At 41.4% G+C, this 13,089-nt stretch overlaps 1 protein-coding gene across 1 annotated transcript in view; it reads left to right on the forward strand.

The window, feature by feature from the left end:
- The first annotated feature begins 239 nt into the window (after positions 1-239).
- Positions 240-13,089, forward strand: part of PPP1R14C (protein phosphatase 1 regulatory inhibitor subunit 14C) — a 51,436-nt gene continuing 38,586 nt past the window's right edge. The window contains exon 1 of the mRNA XM_081944876.1: positions 240-822. Within this exon, the coding sequence (XP_081801002.1) occupies positions 553-822 (270 nt within the window). The 5' untranslated portion in view covers positions 240-552. The remainder of the gene's footprint in view (positions 823-13,089) is intronic.

A 13,089-nucleotide genomic window follows, 5' to 3' on the forward strand; every position in this document is an offset into this window, starting at 1 on the left:
TTATGTTAGTATCAGAGAAAAAGATCAGCCGGGGCAGCCGGGTTTCACCCTGGCACGACTTCTATTCTTCCAAGAGCTGCGTGAACGGGAGGGCAAAGCTCTACCGAGCGCATTTCAGCCCAAACCCCCCAGCAGATCTAAGTTGGCCCCAAAAGTAGCAGCTCTGCAATCGCCTTAAAGGCGCAGGAGATCCGTCGGGAGGGGGGGGATAGAGAGGGGGGAAGGCCAGGAGCGGCCCCGAAGGACCGACGAGGGGCAAATGTCTGGCGTAGCTAGGCGCTGGCGGTGTCTTTAAGGCGCTGTCCCCGCCCCGTTTTCAGACTGCTGGACACCCCGCCTTCCTCCTGCCGAACCGGCGGCGGAGGAGCGAGCACTACCGTGAGAGGCTACGAGTCGCAGGTGCAAGCAGGCGAGGGCTCCCGCACGGCGGCGGTGGCGTGGCCGGAGGAGATCATCTTCGTCGGCAGCCATACCACTAGCTCCGGCGGCGCTCCCCGAAGCACCGATCGCCCGCCCGGAGGAAGGGATCTGCCCACGAGGCTGAGCTGGAACATGTCGGTGGTTACCGGAGGTAGCGAACCGGGCCCCGCCGCCGCCGCCACCGGGGGAGGCGCCGGCGGAGGGACCCGGGTTTTCTTTCAGAGCCCGCGCGGAAGCGCCTCCCGGGAAGATTCGGTGGCCCCCGCCGTGGTCCAAGTCCAGCAGCAGCGGCGCCACCAGCAGGGCAAAGTGACGGTCAAGTACGATCGGAAAGAGCTGCGTAAAAGGCTAGTGCTGGAAGAGTGGATCGTGGAGCAGCTCGGGCAGCTGTACGGCTGCGAGGTACCCGTCGTGGTCGAGCCCTTTCGCAGCCCGATTTGCTCGCCCAGATCCGCGGAAGCGCCCGGGCCCGTCGAGGGGGCCGAGGCAGCGCGCGCCACACCCCTGACGGTCCCGCTTCCCTCCTCCTCGAGAGGAGAGCTGAACCGGGAGCCGTGGAGTTGGCTCTCCCTGACTGCTTTGTGCAGCTGGAGGAGAGGCAGCGCTGCTCACGGCCACCTCGCCGGGATTTTTAGCTCACCCTGGCGACTCCTTGGTTTTGCGGGATTAAGTCCCTCGCTTTCTACTACTAGTGTATTTGCCGTTCGGATGTTCCGGAGTAGAGACGGAGCCATCCGTCCGCAGGCGAGGAGGTCCTCCTTTCCTAGCAGTTTGGAGGTTTGGGGGAGGTAGTTTGCCTTAGTGGGAGCGGGCGTTGAGTGTCCCTGAGGGCTGCCACCTCCAAATGACATTCTCCCTCTTTTTTTTGGCCGCCTTTTCCTGCTGCTGCTTCTTCTTTTATTTGCCTGGGCAGTCGGTGCATCCATGAAGGAGTCCTATTTTGCACACAGTCGTTAGTTACCTCTGCTGTTTCTTGAAAATAAGTAGACTGCATATATTCAGTTTGGTGTTGGTGTTGGTGGTGGGGAGATAAGCTTAGCGTTTATGCATGCGGTGTATGCTTTATGTACCATGTGATACATGTCACACTCTCTGTTTCTGCCTACATCAGTTTAGCTGAGATCCTTAACCCTGCAGGCAGTGAAGCTCTGATTTATTCGAGCCCAGAAGAAGTCCCTTTTCTGCCTCCCTGGGTTTAAGATTCCTAGCGACATATAATACTGCACATTTTTTTGCAATTATAGATGCAGTTTCTGTTCCTCTTTCTGACTGCTAAATTCCCTCTATCTGTGATTCTAAGGTGAAGTTTTAGGATGAAAATAGGTTTTATTAATCTCAGTTGATTAGGTGAGGAGGGCTTTTCTGATCAAATAAAGCTACCTACTGTGGGAAGAAGTTCAGGGGATGAACCTTCTGCATTCTTCTTCCCTTCCCCCAAGTATATTTAAAGCTTGAGCAGGAATCTGTTGAGGCTTGTGAACAGAGAAGTTCCATGAGAACCTGGTTTATTTTCCTCTGCACCAAGGATCTTCCTGTTGAGTGAAAAGTGACTGACATTTCAATGGGATTATTAGTTGTCCCAAGAGTCAAAAGAAACAAAATACTCCCTAGATTAGCAAATGGCATTTTATGTAGGTTCTTTTAAAAGTGCATCTGAAGGGATAATATTCATCTACTTCTGATTCTAAATGTATTTGTAGTGGGGTTTGATTTTTAAAAAAATGGTTAATCAACAAAATTACACAAGAATGGCACCGGTTTCCATAAATATTTTGCCATTTTTTAATCTTTCAATGCCTCAGGTAGTGACAATAAATAAATGAAATCTGTTCCTTTAGAAGTAGCCATGCTAGTCTCTAATATAATACCAAAGTCTTTTTCCTCAGAAACTATCAATTTATTATACAGCTAATATTTTGAAAGCAAGACCTTTCTCTAAAACCTGAGGAACAATTGGGCAAAGGAATTTTAAAGAAACTCTTGCATTTACAAAATCTCCCATATTTTCCCACCTTTTCCCTTCCGTCTTTTTGTTTTCATGAAAGTTCATTAAGGAGGGAAAGCTGGTATATAGTTCCATATCTCTTGTGTTGATAGCACTAGGACTGTGTTTCTCAATTTTGGCCATTGCAAAATATGTGGACTTCAATTCCCAGAATTCCCCAGGCAGCATAGCTATCTGGGGAATTCTTGAAGTTGAAGTTCACACATTTTAAAGTTGCTTAAATTGAGAAAACTGGGAATTAATTATTTGCAACAGGAAAGTGGGGGCAGTAGGTCCAATCCCATATGCCAGACTGGACCATCTGATTTGTGGATGTCAGGGTGAGGCCATGCTGTCTCCCCCCTTTGCTAGCTGCTCTGTGCTTTCCCTGCCTGTTGGTATCATCCCTTCCCCACAGCCAGCTGCTCTGGGCTGTCCTGCCAGCATGTCTGGCATATGTGTCAGACAAGCCACTCCAGATTTGTCTGACCTATGTTTTCTACCATTGGGAAAGTGTATATCAAAATATAAGGATTTCTGCTCTGATAGGAACCCTCCTTTAACTGCAAAACTTCTAAATATGTTTTTGAAGATTAAGTGCAGTTTCGCTGTTTCAAGTCAGTAGAAGTTAATTTAGTCAGAGATGAGGCTTTGTTGCAACCTAACAAGAACAAAGGATTTAATTAACAATGGATTATGTTGCAGGGTTCCTGTAATCTGTATCTTAGCACAACCACCCAGTCTACAACAGAGGTAGAATAGTGAATGACATTGGAATAAAATAATAGTGAATGATGTTGCAGGTTTGTTATGTATTATTCTTTTTAGCTAACCTACAGTGCAGTAAGGAAATAAAAATACTGGATAATATTATGGGATATTATAATCTGTAATTCATTCACTCTTCATTCAAAATTTAAGATAGCTGGACAACATTATAGGATGCACTCACCCAACATACAGTAAGTAATGTGATTACTGCATCAGCCAATGTATGAGTTTGTACAGTACACTGAACCATAGTCTAACCAAATGACCTGTGTTTTTCTTACTATAGAAAAACTAACCAAGTTAGCTTTTAGTAAATGCAGCTGCTAGGTGTGTAAGTAACTGATTTAAGTAACTTGGGCAATCTGAGCCTGTGAGGTTACTATGAGCCACTCAGAATCTGTGCTATAATATTTAGGGTGAATCATGTATGGTTGTCATACTCCGCTTTGTCCCATATCCTTCCATTCTGCAGTATGGGCAATGAGTGGAATTTCCTTTCTGCATTTTATGAACAAGGCTGTTAGTTTAACATGTCATGCTAAATAAGAACAGGATGAGAAAAGAACAGGAATAATTCGCTGCTATCGTTTTCAGCTGGGAGGCTAAATGGACAGATGCCCTCTTCCAGTTATTTTCACATCTTAGTTTTCTTCACTGATTTGTGTGAGTAGAGCTCACTTCCATGCCTAGGGATATTTAAATGATCTTTTCAGGAAAGATGCCTGTGGCCGATGGTACAACACTTTTTGGTTAGATGCTACAGAGTTATTGTGAAGATGACTAAGTTAAAACAAACTGGACAGCTGCTTTTTAGTTTTCATGCTTGAAAGGAGACTCACCAGTGGATGTGTTCACCAATAAGCCACATTTTGGCTTTTGGAGTCATTTCAGTATCCAACTAATGTTTAGTCCTAAGAGCTCCCTTTTTAGTTTTCTCTCTAAAGATTTCTTGAACTAACATATTGGCAAGAATTCTTTGGAGTCTCTTGACATCTCACAGTTATATATGGAACTTGCGGTTTTGACTACATAGAAATTGGCATTCCCCTTGGAGATTAAAATACATAAGAAAATAGACATGTTAGAAGTCTATTCTTAATACAGGTAGACCTGGACATACGACAGTTCCTGTTCTGACCTAGGATTCCTGAGACAGCAAAAAGCACACGCTTAGTCCCAAAAACCCTCTCTTTATTTCAACGGCTGTGAATTATATTCATTCACAGCCTGTAATGAGTCACAAATAATTTGTAAGGAGTCCGACAGAAGTCTGCCAAACTCTTTCAGGATAAGGTTGACAGGCACCCGTCTTTATCTCCCTTGAAACGCTGCCAAAGACCTAATTGGCAATTAACTTTGCAAGGCCACACAGAGCACAGAGTCAAAATGGAGCTTCTGATTTTAAAGTGACCAGAACGAACAAAGTTGCTTCCTGCAAAGGCTCACGTGCCTTTGCTCCTCCTTTATATCTTATGGGAGGGGCCAATCATCTCCAAGCCTTACTCCTTAGTCGCCCCTTTTGTCTTAACTGTCCTTGCCTTTTGGCAGCTCTGCGCATGTGTGCACTGGGAACAGTCTCCTCCCTCTTCCTCTGCCTTGCTGATGTCTGACTCCAGAGGCAGCACATAACTCCCAGAGGGCCCTGGCCCCCCTCTGCCTCCGACGCAGAGCCCTCATCTGAGCCTTCCCCAGACTCCAGGACTGGCCCATGTTCCTCCCCAACCTCCCCCCTGTCCGACACTGCTGTCAGCTCCGCAGGCCACTGGCGGACCACAACAGTTCCTTTAGTGACCAGTTGAAGTTATAATGGCGCTCAAAACGTGTCATATGACCATTTTTCACATTTAAGACCTTTTGTGGTATCCCCATGTGATCAAAATTTGGATGCTTGGCAACTGACTCATGCTTATGATCACTGGTGTGCCTCAGGGTCATGTGATCCCCTTTTGCGACTTTCCAACAAACAAACAAACAATGGGGAAGCAACTGGTTCCCAAGTGGTTTACTAACTTATCAACTGCAGTGATTCACTTAATAACTGTGGCAAGGAAGGTCGCAACATGGGGCAAAACTCACTTAACAAACGTCTCACCTAACAACAGAAATGTTGGGCTCATACGTCGAGGACTATCTGTATTGTAGACCTTGATCCAAGGAATATAATAAGTGGAGGAAAGGGCCAACTTCATCTTTTTTCCCTTCGCCAAACCATTTTTGGGATTGCATCCTCTTGCAAGGAGAACGTATGGGTACCGGTAAGCCTCCACCAGGGATAAATCAATGCTGTCCAGCAATGAAAGAGTCATATCTCTCCTCACTGCCTGTTCTTACTATTGCCTGGTCTTTTTATTTATGGAAAAGGTGATAGACTATCACTGTGCTGGGAGCAGGAGTGGGAAAACAAGAAGAAGGGCATGTTTGATCTGTTACCTTTGCTGTGCAATGCCCTCATCTCGGCAACATTTTATTGCTTGGACTTGCTCAGCTTGCTCTAACTAAATATTGGGAACGAGAATGAAGAGTGAGAAAGTGCTCAAAATGCATTGCAGGTAATCCTCAACTTAACAAGAGTTCGGTTAGTGTCCATTCGAAGTTACAACAGGACTGAAAAAAAGCGACTTATGATCCTTTTTCACATTTGCAACTATTGCAGGGTCCCCCTAGTCACAGGATCAAAATTCAGACCGTTGGCAACTGACTTGTATTTTTGACGGTTTGCAGTGTGTTCTGGGGCCATGTGATTTCCCCCTTTTGCGACCTGAGAAGAAAGTCAGTGGAGAAGCCAAATTCATTTAGCAACCATGTTATTAATGTGACAGCTGCAGTGATTCACTCAACAACTGTGGCGAGAAAGGTCATAAAAGGGTGCAAAATTCACTCAACAAGTGTCTCATTTAGCAACCAAATTTTTGGGCTCAATTATGGCCATAAGCCAAGGACTACCTGTACTTCTTGACTGCTATGCTTAAGTTCTATTGCTTCAGACAATACAGGTAGTCCTCGACCTACAAAAGTTCATTTAGTGACCCTTTGAAATTAGAACAGCACTGAAAAAAGGAACTTATAACCATTTTCATATTTATGACTGTTGCAAGGGTCCCCATGTTCACATGATTTACATTTGGATGCTTGACAAGTGACTCACATTTATGACAGTTGCAGTGTTCTGGGGTCGTGTGATCATCTTTTGTGACCTTCTGAAAAGCAAAGTTAATGGGGAATCCAGATTCATTTCATAACTGGGTTACTAATTTCAGGACCGCAGTGACTCACTTAACAAATGTGGCGAGAAAAGTCATAAAATGAGGCAGAACTCACTGAATAAATTTCTCACTCAGCTCAATTGTGGTCATATGTTGAGGACCGCCTGAACAGTTGCTGTTCTGAGGAGATTCGTTCATTCATGAATTCTCGTTCTGGAATAGAATGAACAAAAATGAACTTCTTACAGTCTGTGTGAAAGAGAACTGCGATTTTACTTTTTATATATTATTGGCAAGAGAGCAAGAGACACCAAATACTAAGATGTTGCTATTATAAATAGAGACTACCCGAAAATTGGACTTGATTCCTAGTGATTATAGGGACAATCCATGTCATTTTCTCAGCACAGTAAGAAATTGGTTTGCCACTGTTTTCTTTTGGGAGCTTTTTTCCTAAGTTCCCGATCTAGTCTGCTGTCCTGGGATTTCCTGCAGTAGTGTACAGGCAGTCCTTGACTTACAACAGTTCATTTAGTGACCGTTCAAAGTTACAACAGCACTGAAAAAAGTGACTTATTACTGTTTTTCACATTTACAACCTTTGCAGCATCCCTAGGATCATGTGATCAAAATCCAGATACTTGGCAACTGGGTCATGTTTATGACCATTGCTCTGTCCCATCTCTGTCATGGGATCCACTTTTGTGACCTTCTAAGAAGCAAAATCAGTGGGGAAGCCAGATTCACTTAACAATCAGGTTGCTAACTTATCAACAGCAGTGATTCACTTAACAACCGAGGCAAGAAAGGTCGTAAAATGGGACAAAACTCACTTAACAAATGTCTCACTTAACAACAGAAATGTGGTCATAAGTAGAAGGCTACCTGTACTGACATCCAAGTGCTAATGAAATCTGACCCTGCTTAGCTATCTTAAAACTCAGTTGTTTGACTTGGTATTGCTACTTTTGGTGATGCTCTCATTATAAGATAATGGCAAAGGTTCCCCCTTTGCTAGTCATTCCTGACTCTAGGGGGCGGTACTAATCTCTATTTCAAAACTGAAGAGTCAGCGCTGCCTGAAGAGGTCTCCATTGTCATCTGGCCAGCAGGAGTAAACGCCGAAGGCGCACTGAATGCTGTTCTCTTCCCACGAAGGTGGTCCCCATTTTTCTACTTGCATTTTTTACCTGCTTTCGAACTGTTAGGTTGGCAGAAGTTGGGACAAATAATGGGAGCTCACTCCGTTACACGGTGCTAGGGATTCAAAACGCTGAACTGCCCAAAATAAATAAAGAATAAAATAATAAATAAATAAATAAAATATAATAAAGCTCTCATTATAGCTCTATTCAAACATGGCATGTATTGTATAGTAATTTCCCTGAATCCTGGGAGCAAAAGATTTGAGAACAATGAACTATCGAAATAGTTCATTTATTTTTCTGTAAACATGATCTTCCTTTTCCATTAAAATACTCAAGGTGACCTACAGTTACAGTTCAAATAAGACAAGTGCACGCTAAAATCACAAGGTAAATGGGAAAAATGGAAAGTAGCAGAAAATTAATAGATCAGCAATGTGCCATCTCATTTTTCCATTTGAAACAAACCTTTGTGCGCCAATTGCAAAACATCATGGAGAAGGTACAGCAAGCTTCCTAATGAAAGGGTTTTCACAGATTAGGTAAACCTTCTCAATTTAGGATATCCTTCTGGAATTTTGCTGTCATGATGGACAAATAATCTGGTTGAGAGAGAGAAAACTCCATCCTGCCTCCTAACCAAGTACAAACCATATGTTGACAAGTAATAAGAATTCCTGATAGCTGACCCAGATTGGATCCTGGAACATTATCCCGGGACACGTATATTCACCTTCATTCGTAATAAGAATTCCCTCTCTAGTAGATTTAGTGGTTTTATATAGTAGATTTTCTTGGTCTTGGTTCATTTAAGATTTATGGTAAAAAAAAGATGAGACTGCAAATGAACCAGAAGCTGGTGAAAAATTTATAAAAAGTAGAGTCACTGCCTTCCAAGAATTGACCTGTGTTAGAAATATTGCTGGTCTTGAATTGTAGCAAACAACATTTCTTAAAATGTTCAGAAAGACAATCTAGTGCAAAGAAAGTTTCAGTGATGCAGTGATAATGTGATTAGGGCACAGCTCTAGAAATTGGTCTGATGGTTTAAAGTGGGCAAAAGCATACTTGCTGATAGCCAGGAGGATCTCAAGAGGATGAACCTGGTTTCTCAGGTTGACTAGAGCATAAACGAAAATCCAAATAAGGACCTGCTCTTAGACAAACCGTTCTGTGCCTGCAAGCAATTTGGATTACCGAGAAAGCAATTAAGTCTTTGAAATAACTTGAGCACTGTGTAAATTCTTGTTTGAACCATAACTGTATTACCCAGATTAAGAATGTGAGTTGCCTGCAGGCAGGGTTTATTTGTAGCCTTTCCCCAAGCATGTGTGTAATCCATTTTCCTGATGAGATAATGTTACTTGAATATTTCAGACTCACTTTCTTGGCTAAGCGAAATGTGACATTTTGCCTTCCAAACTTCTGTCATGTGTGTATCCATGTTAAATGTAAAGTAAAGAGGAGTCGAAAAGCAACTGAATGTTTACAGAGAATTTGATGAAAGCGCAATTTTAAAGTCATGATGTAAACATGGGTCTCAAAAGGGGAGATACCATTCAACATAAGCAAGTCTAAAGCATTGGCATATTGGTGCCAAAATCCCATCTACTCATGAAAATCAATAAGATCAGAGATATAACAGAGAAAGATGAAGAAAGAGATCTAATGTTAAATAGTTCAATATAGATGTCAACCCAGTGTGAATTTACTGTAAAAAAAGGCCAAAAATACATGTCAGGGAGAATAAGAAATCATATTTGAAATAAGAATATAAATGTGATAATGCCATATATGTATCAATATCACCAATGGTGAGACTGCATCTAAATATTATTTCCTGTTCTTGTTGCCACACCTCCAAAAGGGTACTGTGGGACTAGAGAGAATTCAGAAGAGGGCAACTAAGATGATCAAAGGGGTGGCATAGTTTCCCTAGAGGAGTGGTTGTGACATTTGGGGAGGGGCAATGAAAGGGACGTGATTAAGGTTAACAAATTATGCCCTGTGTGGATAAAGTGGACAAGGAGAAGCAGTTTTCCCTTCCCAAAATACTAGAACCAGTTATTGCTCAATGAAATTGAATCCAGGAAGAATTAATTCTTTTTTCCTTTTATTTGTCCCTTACACAGCATTTAATCCAGCTTTGAAATTTGCTATCATGAGATATGCTGGCTACTAGTTTGATTAGTTTTTTTTTTTTTAAGTGGGGGGGACTCACTGGACAAGAGCATAATGCTGGGGAAGATTGAGGGCAAAAGAAGGAGGGGATGACAGAGAATGAGGTGTTTAGATGGAGTCACTGAAGCAGTTGGCATGAACTTAAATAGACTCCAGGGGATCGTAGGGGACAGAAAAGTCTGGAGGAACGTTGTCTATGGGGAGGTGATGGGTCGGACACGACTTTGCTACTAACAACAACAATACATCTCCACGAGATGAAACAGTTACGTTGAGATGAACCTCGTACAAACATCTGTGAAGCATTTGGCAAAGTTGAGGACACATTTTTTGTGTGAAGAAGGAATAGATTTTCCTGAAAATGAGCAGAAAAACAAGGTTCTTAAGAGTTTAACAATGCCTCTGAACAGAAATGGTTCTTGCCTTATCAAATCAGCAGGGAATAACTAGCACTACTGTTTGAAGATACCAGATGCAGTTGGTAGGAGAAGATATGGGATATAATAAGATACATCTGTCACAATAAGTAATCCTTGCTCGATACATTCTGCACTCTGGGCTCTAAAAAAAGAATAGTGTCACAAACTTGGTTGTATCTTTTGGTAAACATGGTGGAACTAAACAAACTCATTGCAATGTAGATAAAATAATCTACATTATTTTAAGAGAATGAAAATAAGTAGCCAGACCAGTTCTCAATTCATTAGAAATCAATGGATTGCCTTCACAGCCATTCAAATTAAGAAAGAGTGCACTTGTATTTTTTTAAATATAAACAATAGATTTAATGAATGAAATATCCTGCAGATACTGAATATGCACAGAAGCTGGTGGAATTGCGAATAAATGCAGGGAAAACATCTCTGTTTCATCTATTATTTCTAAGAACTAGGCTTTCCTTCAGACACTTCATTTTTTTTCAAAATACACAAACAGTAATTTCCTATCAACCTAGCATTTGCAATTATAATAAACAGCAGTGAATCTCAAGAATTCAATTATATTCAAAAGCTTCTTTGATGGAAAATTAAATATATGTATAAAAATCTAAGGTCAGATCCCTTGAAAACTTAAAATGATATATTTGCAAGAAGCTCAAGAAGAAAGTCTGTACTCTTCAAAAAAAAAATTCAGAGCAGTAATGGGCGTCCTTTTGGAAAATAAAAAGGACGGGAAAGCATGTCTGATAGCTTTTGAAAAAGGGAGACTTACTGAAATGGCTTGTAATATTAGCTTTGTTTACACATTAGAACAATTTCAGATAGTCCCTGACTTAACAACCAGCTGCTTAGCTATCAAAGTTCTAACAGACCTATCTTGGGGTTACAGCCCAGATTCAAAATTCCGATAATCCCCCATACATCGTGATCGTATGAGTGAACTTTGGGTGCATGGCAGTAACAGCCGTATTTAGAGCCATTTGCCACATCCTGCAGTATTTTATGCTGGTTTTGTTGAAAAACTGGCATTTGCTTCCAATTTTCAAGCGAAACAACGCTGGAGGCCATTTTTTTTCTTTTGGATTTTCAGGGCTGCCATTATGACCGTCACGATTTATGACCATAATGGCTAGACTCCAGTATGCTAATCAACTCTAGGTGGTTCCTAATAATAGACAGTTGAAGTTCTTGTTTAAAATAATATTAGATTTGCAAGCTAATGTAAGAAGTATTTCCCCACCCGGGCGGGTGGATGAAGGGGGGAGGATCCTTTGCTCTTAGGGAGGTCTAATTGGATCATTTCTAGCTCAAAGAGCTTAAGTACAGTACTTGTAACAATGCTCTGCCTGAATAGTCTATGTATCTTTCAGACACCAGCAACTAAATGAATAAATTGCAATGCTGCTGATTTTGTATATAAAAAGTGAAATTCAATTATATAAATAAGTGGTTGGAACCCAGCCATTCTCTGCATGAAAAAAATGAGTTGTGTAAATGAAGCTACAGGCTCTTTGAGTATCTCTTTTGACAGATTGTGAAAGTTAAGCCACCAAGCCAGAAATCTGTTTTGATTCCATCTTCTTATCCTCATCAAGAAAAGTTTATGCCAAATATAAGTTTGTCAACAAAGGAAGTCATTAAACTATAGATTTTCTTACATGTCAGTGCTTAAAAGAATTTATTCTGGAATTGTATAATTCAGATCTGCAAATATTTATATCTGGTTAGAAGCTGTTAAATGAAACATATTAATACTTAAGAAATCAGAATTTACAATATATTTTAGCCTCCAGAGCGATCCTTCTGCTGGAAAATGGATCTATTTGCACATCACCACTTGTATCTCCATCTAATAGTTGCTACACGAGAGAACAGCTTTTATTTCAGACATACATTATTTTTGTGGTGTAAATTTTTATCTACTTTTTTTCTCCTTAAGCCTTGAAATGTATGAACTGTAGTTTAAAAAGGAAAATAATTTATGTCAGGCTACGTGTTGCAAATTATTTGTCAAATATGGATTAAAATAGTACTCTTGAATGGTTTTTGGTTCACACACACTGAATGCTTTATCAGATGAACCATCAGTGATAGCTAGTAGTAAGCCATGTAAGTACCATAGAACATGAAAAATATATCCTTAATTTCATTAACATTCATCCAAATGTGAACTTTTTTCAGATCTGGTGCGTCTTCATTTCATATCATGTTCAGTTTATATTTTAATATAGTTTTTCTGTTGCATAACCTTTTTGATCACTGTTGCCGGCAATTGCTCTCCCATGTTTAGAGAAGATGATGGGAACATATTTGGTTTAAATAAATTATGGGGCAATTTACAGATTACAAGAGAATCTCAGAATGGCTGTACGAGTTCTTTAGGCTTTGGGATAAGTATAAAACTGTCCGTCTGGAAGCAACCATTGTTCAACAGCACGATTTATGTTAATAGCAGTTGAAGGAGTTCGATCCAGAGACCCTATAGACCTGCACTTTGAGAGGAGAGGAGGCTATGATTTCTTAATTATTAAAACTAACTCTATAGCAGCAAGAGAAATATGGCATACATTGCTTTTAGCGTCTTCTTATGGGGTAGTAAAAGGCACACGGTGGCTCAGTGGCTAAGACACTGAGCTTGTCGATCAGAAAAGGTCAGCGGTTCGAATCCCTAGCGCCGTGTAACGAAGGAGCTCCCGTTACTTGTCCCAGCTTCTGTCAACCTAGCAATTCGAAAGCACGTAAAAATGCAAGTAGAAAAATAGGAACTACTTTGTTGGGAAGGTAACAGCGTGCCGGCCACATGACCACAGAGACGTCTTCGGACAGTGCTGGCTCTTCAGCTTTGAAACAGAGATGAGCACCACCCCCTAGAGTCGGGAATGACTAGCACATATGTGCGAGGGGAACCTTTACCTTTTTATGGGGTAGTAGAAGTCTTTCAAACT

Source organism: Natrix helvetica, assembly GCF_964273705.1.
Source record: "Natrix helvetica genome assembly, chromosome: 2".
Classification (NCBI taxonomy): domain Eukaryota; kingdom Metazoa; phylum Chordata; class Lepidosauria; order Squamata; family Natricidae; genus Natrix; species Natrix helvetica.